The following is a 23,190-nucleotide window of genomic DNA, read 5'->3' as shown; positions in this document are numbered from 1 at the left end:
AGAAGGTGAAAAGCTTGGGGCATTTGTATCTTGAGTTTCCAGGGAAGAGAAAAAAGGAGCTGTAATTCCTCCTGGTTCAAACTGGGGATAATTTTCTCTGTGTTCTACTGAAAATGTCCTTTTTATGTTTTGAATACATTAAGTTGTTTGCTGGTTGTTTACTGTCCATGGTACATGAAGGGAATAGATCATAGTTAGCAAATAAGCTACTGGAGCTTTTAGTATAGAATAATTCAATTGAAATACATTTCATACGTAAAGACAACATGTGATAATTATTTGTAGTTATTCTAACTAAAGCACTGTCCTCAGAAGAAATAATATCCCTTCAGTCAAATGTTCTGTGGCTTCTGTGAATGACCCATATTAATTCGATTTCTAGAAACTGCCTCTTTAAATTGGTGTTGGGTAACTCCTTCCATGCTAGACTATTGAAATAAAGGTATTACATCATTGTCCAAACACGTCTGCTTCAATAAAAGTATTTGTTTGCAAGAAAAGATATATATTTTAAATCTTTTACACAACCATCAGCATGCATGCCATTTTCCATTTCAGGCTAAGCATACATTTCAGATGTGGAAAAAGCAAGCATGTTGAAATAATTTGAGGCATGGGTATAGTCAGATCAGTTTTGGTAATCCAGAAGGGAGGGGTGCCCAGTGTATTATTACGTTTCATATATTATTTTTCAAGAGATGGATGCAATCAGTCATCTTCTCGCATATGGTTTGAAAAAAAAAATTGTCTTGCTGGCAAGTAAACTGTTATTTAAGTACACAATCCACAGTACTACAGAAACAGTTTTGCCAAACTTGTCCAAGTATTCTCACATCCTTAAAGATGGTATAAATATCATTTATGGCAAGCAGTTTACTTCAGACTATATGGAATGCCTTCCTGCTCCCCTGATCTAAGTGTCCCAGTTTGCATTATGGCCTTTATTGCTTCTGTTTGATGGAGTGATCAGTAAAAATTTAATGACACTATAAAATAATAAAAATGTCATTAATTTACCACGGATCCTGGATGCAGTGGTTGTAAAGTTACATTAATAAACAGAATATTTTTTACAACAAAAAGCATTGTTACGTGGGAACGTATAAATAACACACATAAATTTAAGAGCAATTTTACTGTTAGCACACACATTATTATGGAATAGCCAATAAGTGTATAAAACATAGTATATAAAATTTTATGAAAATATACTGTGCACATCAAAAATTCAGCTTTTATCTAAGTGCAGAGAAAAGCCATTATTGTGTGCTTACTGTTTCATTGCTGTTCTTTCGCAAGATCACAATTTTATATTTGTTTCTAGTCATTTGAAGTTCGCAGCCTTTTCCGAGGCAGGGGCTAAGGCTTCCTTTTGCGTTACTCCCTGCTTCACTGAATCATTCTTTTTACCTTCCACATGTGAAGAAAGAATTGATACTTTCTGGCAGAACGTGATGGGAAAAGTTGCTAATTTAATGCAAAGCTAAAAATAATGCCAAAGGGGTTGCAAGGCTTGCTTTGCGACACTGGAAATAAGGGATAACTATCTAGCAGTCTATCTGTCATCACTGGGGCTGCTCCATCACTGACTGTGATAATATGTGAATATGATGGATGCCACAGCCTTGTGGCTCATAACATTTAACATTCATCAGCTCTCACTAACGGGGGCTTTATAATTTAAATATCTTTATTTAATATGCAACATCTACCTCATACATCATAATTTCAAAGCACTTAGAGAACCAACAGTCCTGCAAGACAGTTGAGCAGACTTTAATTTTTTCAATAACTTTTACGTTTTCTGCATGTTTGTGACTGACAACGCATAAATAAGTGCCTAATCATATCACAGAATGGAAAATTAAGGTTTGGCTGCTGAGAAGGTTCTTTTTTCTCTTCTTTTTCTCATTTTGAAGAAAGGATTATTTTTACTACGTGTTCAAAGTATAAAGAAGCACAAAGGATCTGATTTGTGTTGGGAAGTGCTTTCAGTTTTCTAATGCAAACTCCAACTGACTGTGCTGATCTTGTCACGAGAAAGGGTTGTCAGTGTCATATCGTAAAAATTGTTTGCTAAGATTTAAATGGAAAAACTTAAAGTAACTATACGGTATAAGCTCCATAGCCAGCACAAAAATGAGAAAAAAAATCTGTTCAAAATAGGGGTCAAAAGTGCTTTTCACAGGGGACAAAACACCTGCACCTATCCATAGCAGTGCACTTTATAACAAACTCACCAAAATTTTCTGCTGATGGAGGTTAGGCAGGCAGCAATAGATGCAGTAGCTGAGTTACATGTGTGCAGATGTGATGCATGTGTAGGTAATGTATTTGTTCGTGCAGCTATATATAACCATTTATTTTTATTGAAGGGATGCAATTTTTTATTTTAAATCTAGAAATAGGAAGTAGAGAATCAATCTTCCTCTCAGTCGTATTAGGGGAAATGTGTACTTTTGAAAGATTTTTAATCTGTTTTCTCTAGGATGAGTTCAAGATGGGGGCAAAGACAAATCCCACTGAAAAGGATTTGAGCTTAGTGGGACAAGTTTCTTCTCTTATTATAAATATTACAGGAATTTGTTGTGTTTCATTGAATTGTAAAGGCATCTACTAGATAAAAGCATTTTTAGTATTGAGGAAGATTTTCCTATTTTTAAAAGTCCTCTGAATTTGTGTAAACCCAATGCAAATATTGAATATTTTTTATTATCACTATGATGATTATTTTCAGTAAAAATAGCTAGAAAAGGAATGAATTTAAAAGGCATTTCAAAGACCTAAATATATCTATCTTTGTTAAAGCATCGCATGAATTAGGAGGGGGTTATAAAATAGCAATAAATACAGCTCCTTTGTTTGACAAGGGCAGGTATTTTTATTGCATAAGTGCTTTCATTTTAGTGATTCTGAACCTTATCATACAATTTTCCCTTTTCTCCTTCCACGTCAAAATATTGATGTTCTTACAGAAACTTTTTCTTTTTTTCTTTTTTTTCCTGTTTTCCTTTTCTTTTTTTTTTTTTTTTTTTTTTTTTTTTTTTTTTTTTTTTTTTGTAAGAGAATATTTTCTGGTAAAATCAAAGAGAATGAATGACTAGAAAGATATTCCAAATGTGCATATTGATATGTAGCTGGATCTGTTGATTTTTATAGAAGAAAGGTATTTCTTCTTTTTCTGAAACACTCTTAAAGGCTGTTTTTCCAAGAATACTGCAGGTGCTGTATTAACATCCTTTAAAAAAAAAAAAAAAGCTTTTAGTGCAAATATTTTGAAAGAGAAAATAAATGTGCCAAAAGCTGTTTTCTTAGCACTGATCTTTGTTTTTATCTCAACTGCAAATCAGCCCTTTGCAATGGAACACAGTATCCTTGATAAACTTATTTTTCATTCTCTCTACCAGTAAGACAGATCCCATCCTGATGATTCAGGTGTATTGTTACATTGCAGAACATTTTTCAGCAAAATATTGGGCCTCTGGTATTATAGTGCCTTTCTACAGTCACATTTTATTTGTAACTCTTTCTTCTCTCTTGAGTTCCTTTGTGTATGTAGGCTCCTTCATCAACCATGGATTTTACTGAAGATAACAAGTGAAGTAATTAACCAAATATAAAATGCAGAGTTATTTTGTCTGACAACTTGGAAATTCTGAGGAACTTTTAGAAATGTGTTTAGTACCTGAAATGCCTCAGCTGCATGTTGAGGCAAATCCAGTGTCAGACTGAGCTCTCTTTTCCTCTGCAAATGAAACAGAATAATTTTAAAAATCCATGGCTGAAGGAACTGAAAGCATGAGGAATCAAAACATTCCTCCCTTTTCCTGATGGGGTTTCATGCTGAAACACAATGACAATAGAAAAATAATAATATTGGAAAGCAGGAGTAGTTGGAGGTGGAGCAGATGAGGAGTGAAGGCCCTGTTTTGTCCTGAAGAACATTTCCAAGTTTCTACCATCTTTTGGGAGAGACTCTCCCAATGTTTTCTCCTCGTGTCTAGCATGCACAGCACAGAACTAGGTCATTGAACAATAGACTGAACAGCAGTCAGCACTCTACTTCTGCATAATGCATTAAGTATAACATGGAGAAACTGCTCGTGGAGCTGAAAGCTGGTATTTCACGTCTCTAAATTCAAGCTGACATGACATTTAATATTGTTTCATAGTAATGAACAACAAGGTCTCATTCATTCACAAGTACAACATAATGCCAAGTTTAATCTGAAGAGGTAACAACAAGACAAGAGGGAAAACATGCTATGTTCCTTCAAATGAGAACGCTAAATTAATGATAACCATTGAACACTCTGCCACTGATACACAGCACTACAGAGACCACTATTGAGAGACAATATTACACTGCCTTTACAGTGCCCTTGTCCAGGAGTGAGGGAGGAACTGGGTGCACATATGAAATACCTTTCAATTTCCACTTTCTGGTTCCAGGTTTCCTATGGAGGTCTCCAGCTCTCAAAAGCTTTCTGTTTTTCTGGGAGTGGGCATTCTTTTTCCTTTTTTCCTTTTTTTTTTTCCTTTTTTGTCTTCTTAAGTTCCCTATTCACTGAGGTGCAACTTAAATTTCTAGACAAAATAATATTGGTTCTGTCCTCTATTATTCCTTCCTTCAAATATTTGTCTTTGAAAATCTCTGCATAAAATTCAGACTTGTGTTTTCACAGAGGTATGAATGCAAACTTAAATCTCAGAGTGGGGGAAAAGTGCTTTTTCTTCATTAAAATACCAGTGCATTTTAATACAAACTCTTCTTTCAGCTTCTGAATTTTCATGTTTCCCAAATGTCGATTGTCTTTTTCAGTTGAAGTTGGAAAATAAGTGGAAAGGCAAAGTGAGCAGCATCGATCAGCACTGTGTGCTGCCAAGAGTGTTTTGTATTTGCATGTACAATCGTTTATGCATTATGGCACTGCAGATCAAAATAATCTCAAAGTTTCTGTATATGTTTCACATTTAAAACTGATTTTCATAAATGCAAACATTCAGAATCTGTAAAAAAAAAAAAAAGAAAAAAAATTGTCCCTGAGCTAAAATTCTAATTAGATGCATTCATTATTTGCTCAGATTTAAAAAATAAGGCATGTATCGATGCATACCCATATGCACTGGCATATAATGAGAACTATCCTATATGGAGCATTAAGAGTCCTTCTGTTCTTTTCCAGGAAAGAACAAGGTTTGAAAATTTAGGCCCACAGTTAACAGGGAAACCCAATGAAGATGGAAAAATTGGCCCTGGTGTCATCGATCTGACAAGGCCAGAAGATGCAGAAGGTGAGTTGCAATTTTGACCATGGGTTATTGAACACTGCACCACAGGATGGTGTGGCTGAAATACTGCCAGTGTCATAAGCACTGCCTGTGTTACATTCCAGGGTAACACTTGATCGATTTCTGTCTGAATTTGTGAGATTTCAGTAGGTCCATAACAAAGTGTGGAGACACGAAGAGCACTCTGTAGCCCTCTAAGCCCTTCTGCAACACGACTGTCTTTTCTCCAAGCAGCTGCCAAATAAGTGTTTGCATTTTATACTCTTACTAAAATTTTAGGAGATATTGAGAAAATTATCTCAGGAAGGATATATGTTCCCCATTTTTTTAGTGTTTAGCAGCTTTGAAGAAGGTTAGAGCATTTTCAGAAATCTACCCATCGTGCATCACCTATTCAAGATTTAGCTAGCAGAATTCTATTCATAGGCAGCTATCAAATCATAATGGAAAAATACTTCACATTTTCTGTATGAAAAGATCTTTTTCATTATATAAGCCTTCAGTGCACTCATTTCAGTGAGAGTTTTATATATATATCTATATGTTTCAAGCCCCAGGTGGAAGTCAGTGTTTATCAGGACCGCGTTGAGTCTCTGGCAGGATTACCATGCATGCTCTGGAAGGGGATGTCACTGGGATCCTCTCTATCCTATGACACATGTATATATGTAGGAGCCTTACCTTTTGAAAGATTAATGTACTCTTCAGATAGAACATTATGCAGGATTTTGCTCCCTCAATTTACTTCTGTTTGAGAATTATTTTGCCCTTTTTAAACTGGGAGTATTCTAATTTTGGCTTAAGAAGCTTAAAACACCACTGAATTTTTCCATTAACATCCAAACATCTGACAAATCCAAAATCTATTTTTTTTCTTGGATCAAAAGAAAAGGACCAGTAAACTTTAGGGAGCTATTATTTATGAGCTTCATTTATTCATCCTTAATACAACTTGATTGGCCACTGTTGTATCATCTGTAAAGAGAAAAATAGCAAACAGAATGTAGGCAAAAAATAACATTCAGACAGGTGTTTTGCAACTATTCTTTTTTTATTTTTAGAAAAAAGGAATCAGGGGATACATAGACTTTCCAAAGCACTTTTTGACCAATCAGTTATTTATAAGGTGCTTTATAAAGAAGCAGTCATCCAGTAGCAATATTTCATATTTCAACATGTTGAATATTTTTTTTGGGTCAGTTTGGGTGAAATTTGCAAGGGGATACTTACAGATACACAGTGACTGGTTTAGATGACATCAGGCCTCTGACCCCATTGTTGCTTTAGCTAATTTCCTTCAATCCATCCATTCTCTTCCCAGCGCCCTTAATTTAGTGTGTTGATACCCCCTGTGGCATTGGCAGCCTCCCCTGTTACTGGATAGTGCAGAGAGGAGCTTTGCCACGTGTAACCCAAGCTAGAGTGATGTGTTGCCAGTTTAAGGACAGTGAGCATGTCTTCCTAGAGCTGCTGGGGGGGCACTTTGAGGCATGGGGCCTTGCCACGTTAGAAATCCGAGTTCATGAATGGATTCAGGTTTCCAGAATTTGTTCAGCAGCCAAGAGGTATCTCTGGAAAAGAGATGCTGGGAACATGGCACTGCTGAGCTGAAAAAAAACATTGGCAGGATTTCTAGACTGAGCTGCTTATTTGTCCTTCTCATTGTAGACAAGGTGAAGTTAGATGTTAGCTGGGTGAAAAAAAAATACATTCAAAATATAACCTGAGTTTTGCCCCTTATATTTGGCAAGCAGACTAAGAGATGGCACTTCTAGGCTAACATAATTTACAGTGGAAGTGCATTGCTGAAATATCAGCAGTTACACTGTGGTCTCTGATATCCTGTAGCATGCTACAGACTCTGCCCAGCTTCTAATTATTGTGAAACTATTACAGATCTTTCTAGGTTTGTCAACGTTTTTTATATGTGTTCCTATTATTTTGTGCTTCCAAACTTCAGCCCTGGGTTACTATGAAACTTGGAAGCTTATTATTTAGAATCGTAGAATCATTTATATTGGAAAAGACCCTTAGGATCATCAAGTGCAACCTAGCATTGCCAGATCCACCATGAATCCATGTCCCAGAGCCCTATATCTTTTAAATACCTTTAAAAGGGGTGATGACTCAGACACTTTCCTGGGCGGCATGTTCCAATGCTTGACAACTCTTTTGATGAAGAGTTTAAACCTCCCCTGACACAACTTGAGGCCTTTTCCTCTTGTCCTATCACTTCTTCCTTGCAAAAATAGTACAGACCCCCATGTCTCTGCAGCCTCCTTTCATGTTGTTGTACAGAGCGATAAGGTCCCCCTGAGCCTCCTTTCCTCCAGGCTAAACACCCTCAGCTCCATCAGCCTCTCCTCATCAGACTGGTGCTCCAGACCTTTCACCAGCTTTGTTTCTCTTCTTCTTTCACCCTCTCCAAGAATGCCTTGCTGCTTTTCATTGTGTTGCCACAGTCACAATCTCAGAATGTCAAAGGTTCCTAATAGGCACAGTCATGTTCTTTAAAGGCTTCGTGTGTTTCACACCTTCATTTCTGTATTGTCATTTTTACTTTATATCTTTCCCCACCCCCCTTTTTAGATAGTATTTGAATGCAGGTTCTGTAGAAATCTTTAGCTAATATTTCTGTAGTTTATGTGTGCTGTTACACATATAAAACAAGGAATAAAGATTTCTGAAGTGACATATTGATGGCCAACTTTTGATGCCCTGCCTTTTCTTGTCAGAAAGACTCCCAGATCTCTGAGGCCCGGGTGCAATTGTGACAGAGTGAGTGGATGGATGTTAGATCTGCCTGGTGGTTTTACTCTCATCACCAGAATTTTAGGACTACAGAGTTATGAAATTCACTGCATTTAGGGAAGATTTTAACAATTTGCAGAGTGTTCTTTTAAAAGGGTGGTGGGGGCAGGTGTAAGGGTGGGGCAGTGGTGTAGCAGACTTATTCCTGAGCTAAGGATTCCAAATTTAATCCCACTGCTGGCCATAACCTGGGGGGAAATGGAGTTTGAGTTGAACTCTAATCTCTGTAGTGGTCTAGAGCAAAGGGGCTGTGGAAGTGCAGTTCCACTCCCTGCTTGCCTGCACACCAACATTTCCATAGGAAACCAAAGTGTGCAGAGACATGGTGCATGTCTGTCCATCCCAACAGGCATTGGAGATAGACCAGATCTGGGAAGTGCTGCTGATTCCCATAGTTTTGACACAACATTTAAGGTTCATGTAATTTGTCAGAAGACATATCAGCAGACTTCTGTTTATGGAATGACTTTGTAACAGGATCTAGCAATGATTTCTCTCTACTCCTTACATCTTTTCTATAACATATGGCTGTGATCTGGGTCTGACATGATCAGAGTCATGTTTTCCTGTAATTTTAGGAGTGCTTGTGGTACTGGGTCATTGACCAGAAGTTGAAGTTACAGGTTTTTGGGTTTTTTTGAGTCATGAATTATAAGTATTGAAATTCTTTAAACATAGAAATTGGATAAATATGAAATAGTATAGAATGATTTTCTTTTTAGCTCATTGTCCATGCCCAGTGTGTGAAAACTTTTTAAGATTAATTAAAGGAAAGATTTAATTAATGGTAGCTGGTTGTGCTTTCAGAGATACAAAGTTGTCTTCAAAGTTTATATTGCTCATAATGAGCCAACAGTCATCTGAATGGAGGCCTGAAAATCATTAGGAAGAGTTTTATATTAAATATGACATAAAACAATATTTCTACTACTTCTTAGCCACCAGCAGGACTGAGCTAACTATATTAAAAATCATGCTCAAACTGTATTTAAAACATTGCCACTTACTGTGACACCATTGATGAATAATCCACAGCTGTTAGACTTGTATCATTACCTGAAATCCCAGCTGCCATGTTAAAATATATAATACATTTGTAGTTAGCAAAATTCAAAAACACGATTTCAAAGCCTCATAAACATTTGGTGACTGGTATCCAAAATTATAAAAAACAGCCAGTTGTTTAGTTCTCTAAACAAGGATTTTTTTTTCCCTGAAACATTAACACTTTAAAGGAAACAATTCTTTCTGTAGATGGCTTCATAATTTTGAACATTTGAGGTTGTCAGTGCAGAAATATAGACAGGGATGGACACACCAAACATAGTATTTAGCATACTAAATACTAAAGTATCTAGTTCTCAGTTATTGAGATTATTGGATGATGTGAATAAGATTTTTTGGTTCAAGTTCTAGAAAAAGATTATTCTTTCACAGATGCTCACTTGTGGGTGATGGTGCTGCTTCTTTAGAATTGTAAAATGTGCTCAGTGTTAATGGATCCTTCTAGTTTTGTGGATGTGGTCAAATTCTTGGAAATTTGTAGGAAGTGTGTTAAGGTTTTGTTTTCTAGTAGATAGAAATCTGCAGAGTACACCTAACCTTTCTGTTGACAATTACTGATTTTACCTTAGCTCAGGTTGCATTGTGGTTTCCTTCAGCAGTTGTATTCAGGGATTCAAATTCCATCAAGACCTGATCTTCATTTTTACCAAAGAATTGGATCTATTAAAATGTAATTTTCTTGACTGGATCTTAGTCTCAGAGCAAAAACATCTGAATGTTATTGTTTTGCCCCTACCTCACTGTGAGATTTAGTAAAAGAGAAAAAACTTACCTGTAGCTGGTTTTCCTTAGTGAAAATATAATGCATGGCAAAACTAAATTAATTTTTATAAAGAAAATAGAAATAGATGAAAATGCCTTATTAGTACTTAACATTTAGTTCCCTCCCTGGAAAGAGGGCAGACCTCATGCCCAGTGTTTTGCACACCTATTAGGTGTATTATTAAAGGAGCACCTCTACCATATGCCTCAACAACCTCATTCACACCCAATAGCAAATAATTGCTCATACAAAAGGGTGAGGGTTTCTTCCCTACTTCAAGAAAGGTTGGCTCTGAGCAGCTGAAGAGGCAGGTGAGAAGGAACCATACATTTACAGGCAGATCAGCCTTGGCAGGCTGCCAGGACGATCCAAACCTGTGAGGTAGCTTGTTTAACACTCTCCCGTGCAGAAGTGTAAACAGCAGGTAGCACGGGCAGGGTAAAGCATCACCTACTTTGGTGACAGTGCTTCATAAATACTGGAGGAAAGAATTCCTCTCCACGCCAGAAATTGTCGCACATAAATATTTGTAATAGTTGCTATGGCAGTTGAGAGGAGAAAGATGAAAATCAGAAAGCAGTGAAAGCTGTCTGAAAACAAAGAAATGTATCCAGAGAGTAAGCTCAAGTACTGGAATTTTTATTGCCCTGAATTCTTGTTATAGGCCTTTGATTGCAAAAACACCACTCCAAAACACAAAAAAAACCCAAAACCAAACCCTCCAAATCCAATAATTGTATCTTTATATTTAAATATAAAACATATCTTTATATTAATATATCTAATATTAATAAGCTCAGATGCTAAAAAGTGGCCTTCATTAATTGTAGTTGCCATTTTTAACATCCATGAATCTGATTGTGCTTTATTCTTGAGTGATATCCTTAAATTTTCCAGAATAACTCATAACAGATAGGAATCTGGGGTGAAGTACTTAGGCACGGTATTTCAGCTGTGTTGGACGGGGCTCTGTGCTTCAGCCCTGGAGTAACTCAACACCTACAGATGGGATAGGAAAAAGATGTCTTTGAGAACACCCCATCACTTTTCTGATGGCAAACGCTTCATGCAATTCATTGTTGCCAGCATCCCCATAACATTTTAGAGGGGGAACTGAAAATCCTGTGCTGGGAGTGTATGGACTGATCTTTCCACAGCATTGAAACTTATTCCTCTCAAGACACTAATATTTACCATATAGTATGCTTCTGTTTTCAGAATAACAAATCTGGGTATCCTCCACAACTGTTAACTTTTGATTTTCAACTTCCTTTGGTATTTTTGTTTTTCTACTGCTAAATATGAGGCTTTCTTGTCTGGCATTTCCAAGCTACAGTAATTGATTCCTAGAGAACAGTATCTTTATATTAAAAAATTTCACTTAGGATTTTTGATGTTGTACAATTGACCACTTTTACAATGCCCTGAGTTTTACACATTAGCACAGTTATAACTAAGAGCTTTTCACAATTTCCATTATATAGTAAAACATTATTTTCAGGAATTAAGAAGGTGGCTGTAAAAAGCAACTGTGGGCTGCAGTTTTACACAGAAAATCTTCACCCGTGAGAAAATTATTGTCACAAATGCTGAAAGCATCAGTCAGTATGTGTAGCTATTTTTAGGTGGACTGACTGAAAAATTAAATATAGCAATTCAGTGGTTTAAAACATTTTTTCACACTCATGTACAGCCACCAGGTGTAAAACACCCCGTGGTCCTGATTCTCTCAGGGTTTCTTTGGTAGTGCTCCAATATGACAAAAGAAGCTTGAGGCTCCATAAAATAGTGCAAAATTTCCAGGCACAACTGACTTTTCAGTTGATGGAGAAAGCCACCATTATATCATCCTGAGTGAAGGAGGGAGGAATCGTGCCTTTCTTCCTTAAATCCTGGAGCGCAGGGAGTGGAGCAGAAATATGAATACACTAAGGAAAGAACATCATATATTCTGGCTAAGCACGAGCAATTGGTACAGATTCAAACAAGCCCTCTTTGTACAACTGTCTATTTTTCTTAGTCTACAACGTGAACAGTTTTCTCCTTCAGGAGCCTCAGTATCTCAGAAATAGAAAAGTGTTTAGGATCATTTGCCTTTCTTGCATGTATATTTGCAAGGTGTCCAAGCAAGTGCTTAGTGAAGAACTTGGTAGCAAGGGGAAAATATTTCTTTAATTTGTATTTTGATTTAATTTCACAGGATCAGTGGTCCAAAGAGTGTGTAGTGTGAGCATTGCAGTGTCTTCATAAATTCTACAAATAATAAATGATTGTCTTTTCAATTGGGCAGGAGTGGTTTCACAGGAATTAGAAAAAAAGGAATGATTTGTAAATTTTCATGTAAGCCCCTCTTTCATGGTAAACACTCTATTTTTTATCCAAACCAGGTAACTGTGGTCACATGTTAAGACATGCCATTGCCATATTTACAAAAACATCTTCCTGGTTTTGCTCACAAATTCCAAATGCCCAGGAGTACCTTACTTGAAAAATTAGCCTGAAGAACAGCTCCTGTTAACATGATGCTTTTGCTTCTTTCTCTTCATGTTATATTATTTACTAATTACATTATCAGTTGTTTTAATATCAGCGCCCCATGTGAAAGGCAATAAGAAATGGCCTATGCATATCCTAGCCCCAGCTCCTTGCTAATTACTGATATGACAAGTGAAAGCAGCTAGCACTGGATGGAAGGAATTAGTTACATTGATACAAAGAATGATGGTGCATCATTCAGAAGGTGACAAATTATTGAAGATGGAATGCAGGAAATGGGTCACTAAAGCCGTGGCTGCAACACATTTTCAAGTCTTTTGCTGTTGCTCTGCATTTCTTAATAACACATGATTTGAGGGAGGTGGTTTTGTAAAAACCTCTCCCATTGTTAAACATAATTCCCTTTTACAAACTGCATTGTACTTAAGCTTTTAAAAATCATTGTTTTGGTAAAGAACATGTGAGCAAGCAGTGAACAGTGTTCAGCCACACCTTGAACAATGCATCCATCAAATGTGAGGTCAGACTGCCTTCTTTCTCTGTCCTTAATTCCTATCTGTCATTTCTCCATCTTAAAACAAAACAAAGCATTGACTGAAGTATGAATGGATCACTATGGCCCTTGTTCAAACAGGACTTTTTAAACATAAAAGCTTTTAGGGATGACTGAAGACTGCAGAATTAGCCCCTGTATTTTAAATTAATGTTGTATTTTCTGGATGTTTTAGGTGACACTCATGTCATGAGAAATTTGAAATGATGTGAATAACAGCTACACTGGCAGTAAGGCTGTTACTTTTATGGAAACTTTTTTATGTTAAATAGATTAGTGCATTTTCCTTTGTATTGCTTTGACTTTGAATATGATTAATATAGTAACAACAATTGCTTAGCTGGTAGACCAGCTGTTTTTTTTTTTTTCTGAAAAATCAAATCAAATCCATAGATCTTGTGAAGTACCTAACAATAGTTGTTTGCATTTTTTTCTCTTGGACTGGGCTGTTTCCTCCATGATTTTCCTTTCTGTGGGCCTCTATTTTCCTCAACTGAGTATGAACTAAAATATCAAAGGGACACAGCAACAATGTTTGTGGATTGAATAATGTAGATTGTTAGATCTGATGACTGGCATTCCCTTACTTCTGGCATCATTACTTAGGCTGAAAAATTTTCAACTTAAATATGATTCATATTTCTTTTCTATCAATAACATTAATGTCAGAATGGGGTTGTTAGCATTTAATTAATTATCTGTGAAGGGTCTTGAAGTCTGCAAGTGGCACATGATTGAAAAATACGATGACACTTAAACACCTCCCCAAATTTATAGTAGAGGCTGCTTCTTCATCCCAGTTTCTCTATAGATGTTTCATGGATCTTCACAGAGTAACTCTTATGTGAGCGCATGTGTGACTGTGTCAGCCACCAGGAGCTAAAGCCAGGCCTCAAGCCCTAATTAATTCAGTTAATATCCCATGTAATTTAAAGCATTATTTTATTGTTTTAGCTATAGTCCATGCCAAGTTTCCATGAGGGTTAGCTTTGCCATAGAATGTGGTCAAGAAATCTAAACTGTTTGTGTAAGCCATCAAGCAAGTAGCTGCATTTAGCAGTTTTAATTCATTTATATAGCACAGATTTGGGCAGGGCTGGCTGTGGAGCGTGGATGTGCTAGCAGCTTATTTAGAATTATTGTTTTGGTATTTATTAGGGCACTGCTAACAATTCAGCTTTAAACACTGGTGAGCGAATGGTGGAGCTGAGAACAGTTGCTTTGATTTCACACGCAGCAGATATTCCACTCTTAATTTTAGCTTTAGACTTTCAAATGGGGAAAGATGTATATGCAGGTTGTGAGTATGGCTGTGAAAACTGGTGCTGTGTTTTAATTGAGATTAAGTATTTTGCTTGCATATGTAAAACAAATGTACTAAAAAAAGTAAACTCACTGCCACCAAAACTGAAAACAAGGCACTCTGGAAAATATATGCTGATATATAACTGGCTAGAATTTCCTTCATTTTGCAAAGCCACGAGCCACATGCATCAGCTCACCACAAAGTCATTAGGTCTTTTTAAACTCAGATGAAAAACATTAACAAATACCACAAAAGGCTTTAGTATGGCCCCTTTGTTCATTCACATATGGCAGTTTATAACTCCTGCACCACTTGGGTCGTGTGTTTGTTTAAGCTGCCTCCATCAGGCCAGCCCTGAAAGAACAAAAGACATCTTGAGCGATCCTAAGCAGGAAATGGGCTAATCTAAACATGGCTTGTGACACTATAAGTAGAATAGAAAGGGGAGGGATTGATTAGTCATTAATGTCCAATTGACTCCATATGGATGTTGCAATAATAAGGCCTTTTTCAGTGCAGTAGCGGAGTTATTGAATTAGAGGTTTATGTTTCCTCAGAGCTGACCTTAGGGAATTCCCAGTTGGTTCTTCTTGTTGATGTTTTAAAGAGAATGGAGTCTCTTAGCAGGCAAAAGGGAAGTCTTATCAGAAGGAAATGTTGCTTGGATATAGCTAACCTGTGCTTCAGTATATTCTCACCTTTTAGTATTTACCTAGTGCATTTCAGAACCCTTGCAGGTGAAAAATCTTAGAGGCCATTTAAATATTGCAGTATTTCATGAATTGCTTGTGGCTTACTCGGTTTTTCTCCCCATTCATTCTCTGACATGCAGCCTGTGAGAAATGTTCACTGCTCAAATTGCAGCTGAATAATATTTGTTTAGCATTTGGAACAAAAGCTGCCTGACAAACAGAACATTTGTGTCAACCCTGTTCCAAACCTTGCCATGTTTCCAAGTGGGTATTTTGCCAGTGATGACAAGACATGCCAGTAAAGAATGAGAAAATCTGAATGGTGTTGGGGATGAAGAAATAAGAGGCAGGCAAGGGGCAAAACAGATAAATGTTTTTCTGCAACTGCTACATGTTGCTTAGATTACAATGAAGTAGCAGTAATTCTTGTAACTTTCTCTAAAATTGATAACCCAAAATATTAGTTAAATGACAACTCCTGTGCTCTGAACTTGCCAAAGCTGCTCTTTCTATTCTATTTTTTCCATATTTGTCTTTCTCTATTTGATTTTAACTGCTGCTATATGTTTCACAAAGGCTGCATTTGTCTGTACACACGTTAAGAGCAGCACAGGGCACTACTGAGATGGTTTTTCATTCTCCCTGTCTTTATGGCATGTCCATATTTATGAGTAACCCATCTCTTGCAGTAAAACTCCTGTTTGCATGTTTGTCAGGTCCTGGTCTGTGCAGTGCTAGCTGTATTACCACAGACAGGGCCAGATATTTTGGAGGTCACAATCAGTCTTTTCCAAACTAGGCAAATATGTCACCTCAGCTTAATGAATAACTGATGGTAGGAACTTTACTACTAACCAGTCATTTTCATACCAGGAACCTAGAAAGATTGTCTGTATTTCTATGTATCCTGTCTTGGTGTGTGTCCATGGAAGATGATCTGCAGTCTATACTCTAGATTAGCCAGATCTATTTATCTATTTTCTGGGGAGAAGTCGGGGGAAATGTATAACTTCAAACATGAATCAATGGCCATACTGTGAAGAGTCATTAAGAAATAACAGGGTGACTGACAAAAATCTCTTTCTTTTGCTGTCGCTTCTTTTCTCTCTTTTCCTCAGCCTTTTTTTCCCCTCCTTTCTATCACATCTATTATTGTTTGTTTTCTGGTAACATGTAAAGGCCCAATCTCAGGTTTGGTGTAGGTGATGTGCAAAATGGAAGGTAAACCACATCCCAGTAAAGACAGTAGGATTAACCCTATAGTGGCCAAGATTTCAGGAAGCATGCTGAGGGATAATGCCTGTTTTAATATTAATTTCATTAGCAAATGCAAGAACCTCAGAAAAAGACAGGAATAAATAAATAAATAAATGAACGATGTAACAATTGTTATTTTATGTTTCTTCACATTTATTTCACATGAGGAAGTTTATCTTTCTTGATGATCAGATTCTTTTATCTCTCCAATATTCTCTGATTAGACAGCTCTTTAGAAATGAAAATATTGTTGCAAATTATTTTCATGAAGCTCTAGCATTTTAGATTTAGTCTGTGGTGTTTTCTTTGCTTCAGTATTGCTTCTAGAGCAGTATGGAATCCAGTTTTCACAGAGAGGTTGCCTGCCATATATCCATTAAAAAAAAATCACTCTTCTTTAATCTGATTTTAGTTTTGAATCATCAAAGTTATGACAAGCTGTGCAAATGCAAAGGATCTAGGAAGTAAGGCAGTGAGCACTTCCAGAAGCTAAAAGTGTCACTTTGAGGATAGCCCCTGTCTTTAGGCCAAAATATAGAGTTCTTTGCCAACTAAGCTACTAGGGCAGCCAAACTGTACTGCTTCTGCAATAATAATAAATTCTGACCAGGCTCTTAATTCTGAAAATCCCTCCTCCTGTGATTGCAGTATGAGCAAAGCATTAGTTACCATAGAGAGACAATTACCAATTCCTTCTCTTGTCTTGTCCTTCACTGGTACTACATTTCCATTTTATCTGTTATTTTAGGTTCATTAGTAATTAGAATTTCCTGGAAATATTTTCAGAAATATTTAAAACACTTCCTTCTTTGCACTTGCATATACATTTTCTTTAAAAATTCCAGGTGTCTCTTTGAGCCGCTGTCAGTGCCAACGATAATTATCACAATAGGAACAAACTCCATACTTTGTTAAATCTGTTGAAATTGTTTTCATAGGGCACAATAAAGTCAAAATATCTGCTCGACAGGATGAAGTACCTTAGAACAACCAGTTTGAAAGCTTGTTATGTGTTTCAACTTGTAAGACCTCACTGAGCATATGTGTATTTCTATCATTAGCTCCTCATTTCTAATCTAAAAAGGTACTTAGACATTCTGACTTCCCCCCCATGCTGCAAGAACTATTTTATTGTAATGCTTTATATGCTGAATATAATTCTGTGGTTCTGAGACAGAAGAGCATGAAGATTATATTGCTTTAGTTATTTGCAGAAATTCATTTTGCAAATGCTTTTGTGATGGCCTATAGGTCAGCTTGCAAATATTTCCCCAGAGATCAAGCTTAAAGAACATCAACTCTTTGGCTGCTTTTTCAAGTCCTTCAAGTAAGGACTTGCATAAAGCAGATGCAGCCAGACTTGACCTTCTTGGGATGGTTGTAATTTATTACTCCAAGTAAGAATTGTTTTCTAACATAACCTTTCTATGAAAACAGATAATTTATGGTGGTTTTCTGCCTTCATTTTTTTTTTTGCCTTTCTTTTTTTTTCTTTGCTTGTTTTTGTTTATTTTCATTCTGTCTAAATTACATCCAGATTAAAAAGACACCTATAATCTTGCTCCCAATAAAACTACTCTTTACCTGCATTACGATTGAAAAGTCCAAAATTGTGTTAGAAAGGGCTAAAGATAAACTCTGCCTTAGCTGTAGTGAATAAGTACCTTTGGGAAAGGAAAAGATGGAAAGACACCCTATGGATTCAAATATGTGTTTCCTGTGCTGTGAGTAGAGCAGCTTAAACACAAATTATAATTTTTGCATAAATAAGAATTTAATTCTTTTTGTCACCAGCTTCCTAATTTTCCACATACTAGTAACAGATTTTTATTACATTATCTTAAAAGATAGAACAACTGTTACATGCTGTGTTGGACTTTTCTCAAATTATATGGCTCTTTGTCCCAGTAAATATTTCAGTGTTGACTTACTATTTGCAACTTATTTCAGTTTCTAAATAAATACATCCTCTCTCAAAATATTGTATCTTTGATATGTTTGGGGTCCAAGGCTTTTGGCAACGATGAGCAGAGCCTCATTGACCATTCACCCCCCTCAACTGGTCCTACCTGCAGGTCACTCTGCAAATCTTCTCTGCCCTTTTGCAGTAAAAGGCTGACTGCAGCCTCCTGTAAATGCAGAACACCTGTGGCACGGTGCTTAACTTAGAACAGCGCTAAAACAGTTTTGCAGCTCACATTTGCCACAAACCTGTCTTCTTTTATGTGCACGCATGTTAGTATACAAATTGCCAAATTGGTGTCAGTTGTAAAGTAATGGCATGGGAGGCATCATAAATTACCAGGGTGATCCTCAGGAGAAGACACTGCTGTGTGCGAATGAGTGTTTTGCTCTCAGGGTAATGTATGTCTTCATCTGGCCCAGTAGTCAGCATATTGCCCTGTGTTGATGGATATAGTCAGCTTGAAACTACACTACATTTCACTGCACAATAAACATGGCTGTCAACACCATATAAAGCAAAATCAATTTATCCTGTATGGTCAGTGCGTTTTAAATGAAATTAATGTACTGTGGACCTGGTGGCAAAAAGGTAGTGTATTAGTTATGCATCCTCTATTTTAGGGCCCCTTTTTCATGCAAATGTGTTTCTTATGTAGAATTTTTAAAAAGGTGTGCCTATATAATGCTTTCAATCTGAATTAGGAAAATTGATTTTTGCACAACTAAAAACTTGCGCCTGTATTCAGTAAAACTGTTCAGTAAAACTGCAGTGTTTTGTTTTACGTACTGTAAATAATTAATCTTACCTTATTTGGCAAATAAATTCATGTTGGTAGCTGTAATTGTTTATAAAAAAAGGAGATCTATTGCTGTATTAATTTTTTGTAAAGTACCTTGCCTTTTCAAGGTATTAAATTATATGACAAGTTTGGTGAGGTCTGAGACTCTCACTCTCCCACTGTAAACACTTTTTGCCTTTTTTATAGCTAAAGTATAGCTCTAAAAACATATTATCAAGACTTCAGAAGTTTTTTTCCTGTAAAGGCATGCCTTGGTCATCTGTTTCACCCCTAGTAATTAGTTCTACACCTCAGATCTGCTATCTCTAAACTCCCATAAGGCTTTGCTATTTGTGGTCAAGAAACAGGGCTGGATGCATACAAAATCCCAGTTAGGGCTGGCATGTACAAGCTGAATTGATGGCAGATAAAGACTGGGATACACTAAGGCACAGCAGGCATGGAGTGGGGGTGCTTGTCTCCCACTCTGGAGGGCTCCAATGTGCTGTGCATGTACCTGTTGGAGAAAGACAGTTTTATTACATATATGTGGCTCAAATCCTCCAAAACACATCTAGAATTCAATCAAAGCAGATGCAACTTTAAAATGTTCAGCTTCAAATAGAGTCGGATCCATACAAATGGCAGCATGTACCTGGTGCACTGTATAATGTATTTTATGAAATGTTTGTCACTGCTTCCCTACTCAAGCAGCAAAGTTGTTGTCAATGGCTTGTGTCAGCAGGCCTGCATTCTCAAATGTAACTTTATGTGAGTTTTGTTGAGCATTCAGAGAATGTATTTTATGGTAAAGCCCCAAATGGAAACTTTATCAAATCTCCGTGTCTCAGTTGGGGAAATACCAGTGCAATTTGTTTCTTCAATTTGATGTTGGGTCATCTCAGCTACACTGAGACCATTGGTTGGCCCATCTCTCTCTCTCTCATAAATCTGGTAGCAGGGAGAGAAAGAGAGCAAGCAAAAGCTAAAATAAGCACAGCACTGAAAGCGCTTTCCTAACGCACGTAATAATGTTTTGCATCCATCTTGTTTCCTCCTGCCCTGACGTTACAGGGAGTAAAGCAGTGAATGGCTCAGCAGCTAAACTACAGCAGTATTATTGTTGGCCAACAGGAGGGGCCACGGTGGCTGAAGCCCGGGTGTACCGGGACTCGCGGGGCCGCGCCAGCAGCGAGCCCCACATCAAGCGGCCGATGAACGCCTTCATGGTCTGGGCCAAGGACGAGCGCCGGAAAATCCTCCAGGCCTTCCCCGACATGCACAACTCCAACATCAGCAAAATCCTAGGTAAGTGCAAGGCAGCGGGCAGCCAGCTGCGTTGGCAGGTTTAGTTTGGATATTAGAGAGAAATTCTTTGCTGTGAGGGTGGTGAGGCAGTGGCACAGGTTGCCTGAGAGGCTGTGGATGTCCCATCCCTGGAAGTGTTCAAGGCCAGGTTGGATGGGGCTCTGAGCAACTTGGTGAAAGGTGTCCCTGCCCATGGCAGGGGGTTGGAACGTATGATCTCTGTGGTCCCTTCCAACCCAAACCATTCTACAGTTCTATGAACTTCTCTAATTTTAGAACATATATTTTTCTGGGAGATGTTCACCGAAATTAGACTTACTGAAACAAAATGAAGATTCATGGCTTATTTTCATTCCCATTCTTTTCCCTTTCTGCCCCTTCCGTAATACTTTTTATTGCCAGCAGCAGTGACAACATGCTTTAAAACTTAGTAGCATTGAAAAGGAATGTTTTGTGAAATCTGTTGTGGTAGTGTGTCCCAGTAAAGTCCCAATAACTGCAAGATCCCATTAGAACGCACTTGAACTACAAATCACCTGAAGGCAAAAGGGGACTTGCTAGAGTAAATACTGGGTTAAAGTTTAAAAAGTACAAAATCAAAATCAGAGGTTTATGTCAGACAGTGCAAAATCAAGAAAGAATCCTGGCACAGTTCAAAAGACCTGTACACGCAAACCTCACATCCAAAATAATGTTTGGTTCAAAACATTGCAATATTCAAAAAGCTAACCACTAGAAGTGTGCAATTAAAATATTGCTCAGGTAAAAATCACAGTAATTAATATTTAATTTGTATAGATCGGAACAATCAGGGAGTACTCCGTGGGTTTTATTTTGCCAATGTGTAAATAAATGGACTCATTTTTGAGAAATTTTGATTTGCTTTTTAAGACCCCTCCAGAGAATTAGAAACATACGTGAGAATGAGTGGTGAAATGTTAAAACCTGTATTTGCTTTTTGAGTCTTTGAAGTGAAAGACAGATTCCAAATGTAACTCATAATAAATAAAAGTAAAAATCAAGTTTCCTCTGTAATCATTTTATTGTAAACTCTGAGTTCAAATACTAAGTTTGTCGCACGTTAGTTCAATCAGAGGCAAGAATACATAGAAATAAATGTTACTTTGTCCTGAAACTTCCAAAATCATTCTTAGTAGTTCTCATATTTTTGTCTACCATATAAGTGAGTTATATGAATAGCCTTTCAGTTTTGTATAAAACCTTCACTGTTTCAGTGTTGGCAGCTGTACGGAATCTATATTATTTGTGTGCATTCTGTGAAAAAAACTATTAGGAGCATAGTAACTGTATTCATTAAAATGTAAACTTCCAGCATAAATATTTCAGAAGTGCCAGCAATTGAGTGTTTGTTAACCATGGAATTAACCTGTCAGTATCTGCTCTGCCACAAATAAGTCTATGTCCATATAATATCTGTGCAACTTTTCCAGGACAATGAGAAAAGAGACTGAAATATTAGAACTGACACAGAATATTGCTGGCTTCGGATAATATTTATACAACTTTTCCATTTGTTGATGTATGAAAAATGTTGGTAAAAGAATAGCTTCCACCCACGTTTACCAAAGCTGTAATCGTTTTATTCATCTAAAAGACACCAAAAAGCTATTTTCTGCATTTCTTATTCCCCTCTCTGTTCAAGTGTTTAGATAGCTCCTTACAAACAATACAAGAGATCTGAATACTTTTGCTTCTTCCTGTGTACACTGTGTTAATTTTTAAAATTTTTTATTGGTGCAGCTTTCAGTGAGAGTTTACAGTACTTGAAGTGGTGTATATAGTTACAGTGTGCTTTCTGTTTTACTTTTTGTCCTTCCAATGTGAGTTTGTGAAATGTAAGATTCAGTTCTGTGTGCTTATTACATCTGGCAAAAAAATAATGTGCATAACAGAATTTAAAATAGGTGTCAGTATTATGCCAAGCTTGTATCAGAAGTTGAATAAATTTAAGACGCCCAGACAGCAAGGGATTGTTCATAATTTTGCTGAATCTATAAGGTTTGATACTTTTTTTTCCTGCTACATAGCAAGCTATTAATATCTATTAGCAGGAGTGTATAAACCAAATTCTCATAAAAATATCAAAGAAGCCTGTGTCCCTAGGCAATGTGTTAGGCTTTTAACAGTGAAAGTATGGCTGCAGACTTTCCTTAACCACCATAGTGTGCGTGATATTACAGAGGTATGGAATTACTCACAGATTAATGCTCTTATTGTAAAAAATTAAGTAGTCTGTTTTGCAGCACGAGGCTGAGATTTTGAGACTTAACTATTGATTTTAAGTGCACCTTATTTAATAGAGATTTACATATGCTTGGTCTGCAGCAATATCTGAAATTCAGGGTTCTTTTAGGGTGTCTCAGCTTGTGCAAGCCAATATATGTGCAGACTGATGTAAATTTAAATCAGTTTCTTTAACGAACTTAATTAAAATTTATTACGGCGAGAGAAGGCACGTTGAATTGTGTATGTGCGCAGCCAAGCCCGCTTTACTTGAGCCCTCACTGACATTTTGTGTCCACAGGATCTCGCTGGAAGTCCATGTCAAACCAAGAGAAACAACCTTATTACGAAGAGCAGGCACGACTAAGTAAGATCCACCTAGAAAAGTACCCCAATTACAAGTACAAGCCTCGACCAAAACGCACCTGCATCGTGGATGGGAAGAAGCTGCGCATTGGGGAGTACAAGCAGCTGATGAGGTCTCGGAGGCAGGAGATGAGGCAGTTTTTTACCGTGGGGTGAGTACAATTGCTGCCATTGTTTTCCGAGATGGAGCACGCTGTTTGAAACCAAATGGAGTTATCTGTTTAAGTCGCTGACTAATGTCATTTAGAGGGAAAGGGTTTGAACCGGTAAGACCTTATTAAAAACATAAGATG

The 23,190-nt window shown here is 37.1% G+C and overlaps 1 protein-coding gene across 14 annotated transcripts in view; it reads left to right on the top strand.

The window, feature by feature from the left end:
• SOX6 (SRY-box transcription factor 6) overlaps positions 1 to 23,190 on the top strand; it is a 369,646-nt gene that overhangs the window by 332,495 nt on the left and 13,961 nt on the right. For 12 of the 14 annotated variants that reach the window (XM_063158537.1, XM_063158541.1, XM_063158536.1 and 9 more), the window contains 3 exons: positions 5,187 to 5,295; positions 20,054 to 20,287; positions 22,833 to 23,049. In XM_063158537.1, the coding sequence (XP_063014607.1) occupies positions 5,187 to 5,295; positions 20,054 to 20,287; positions 22,833 to 23,049 (560 nt within the window). The remainder of the gene's footprint in view (positions 1 to 5,186; positions 5,296 to 20,053; positions 20,288 to 22,832; positions 23,050 to 23,190) is intronic. The other 2 variants (XM_063158532.1, XM_063158533.1) reach the window with 1 other exon arrangement.

This window comes from Melospiza melodia, chromosome 6 (assembly GCF_035770615.1).
Source record: "Melospiza melodia melodia isolate bMelMel2 chromosome 6, bMelMel2.pri, whole genome shotgun sequence".
In the NCBI taxonomy this organism is placed as follows: domain Eukaryota; kingdom Metazoa; phylum Chordata; class Aves; order Passeriformes; family Passerellidae; genus Melospiza; species Melospiza melodia.
Note: the sequence above shows the minus strand (reverse complement) of the source record. Positions and strands in the feature narration are given on the sequence as shown.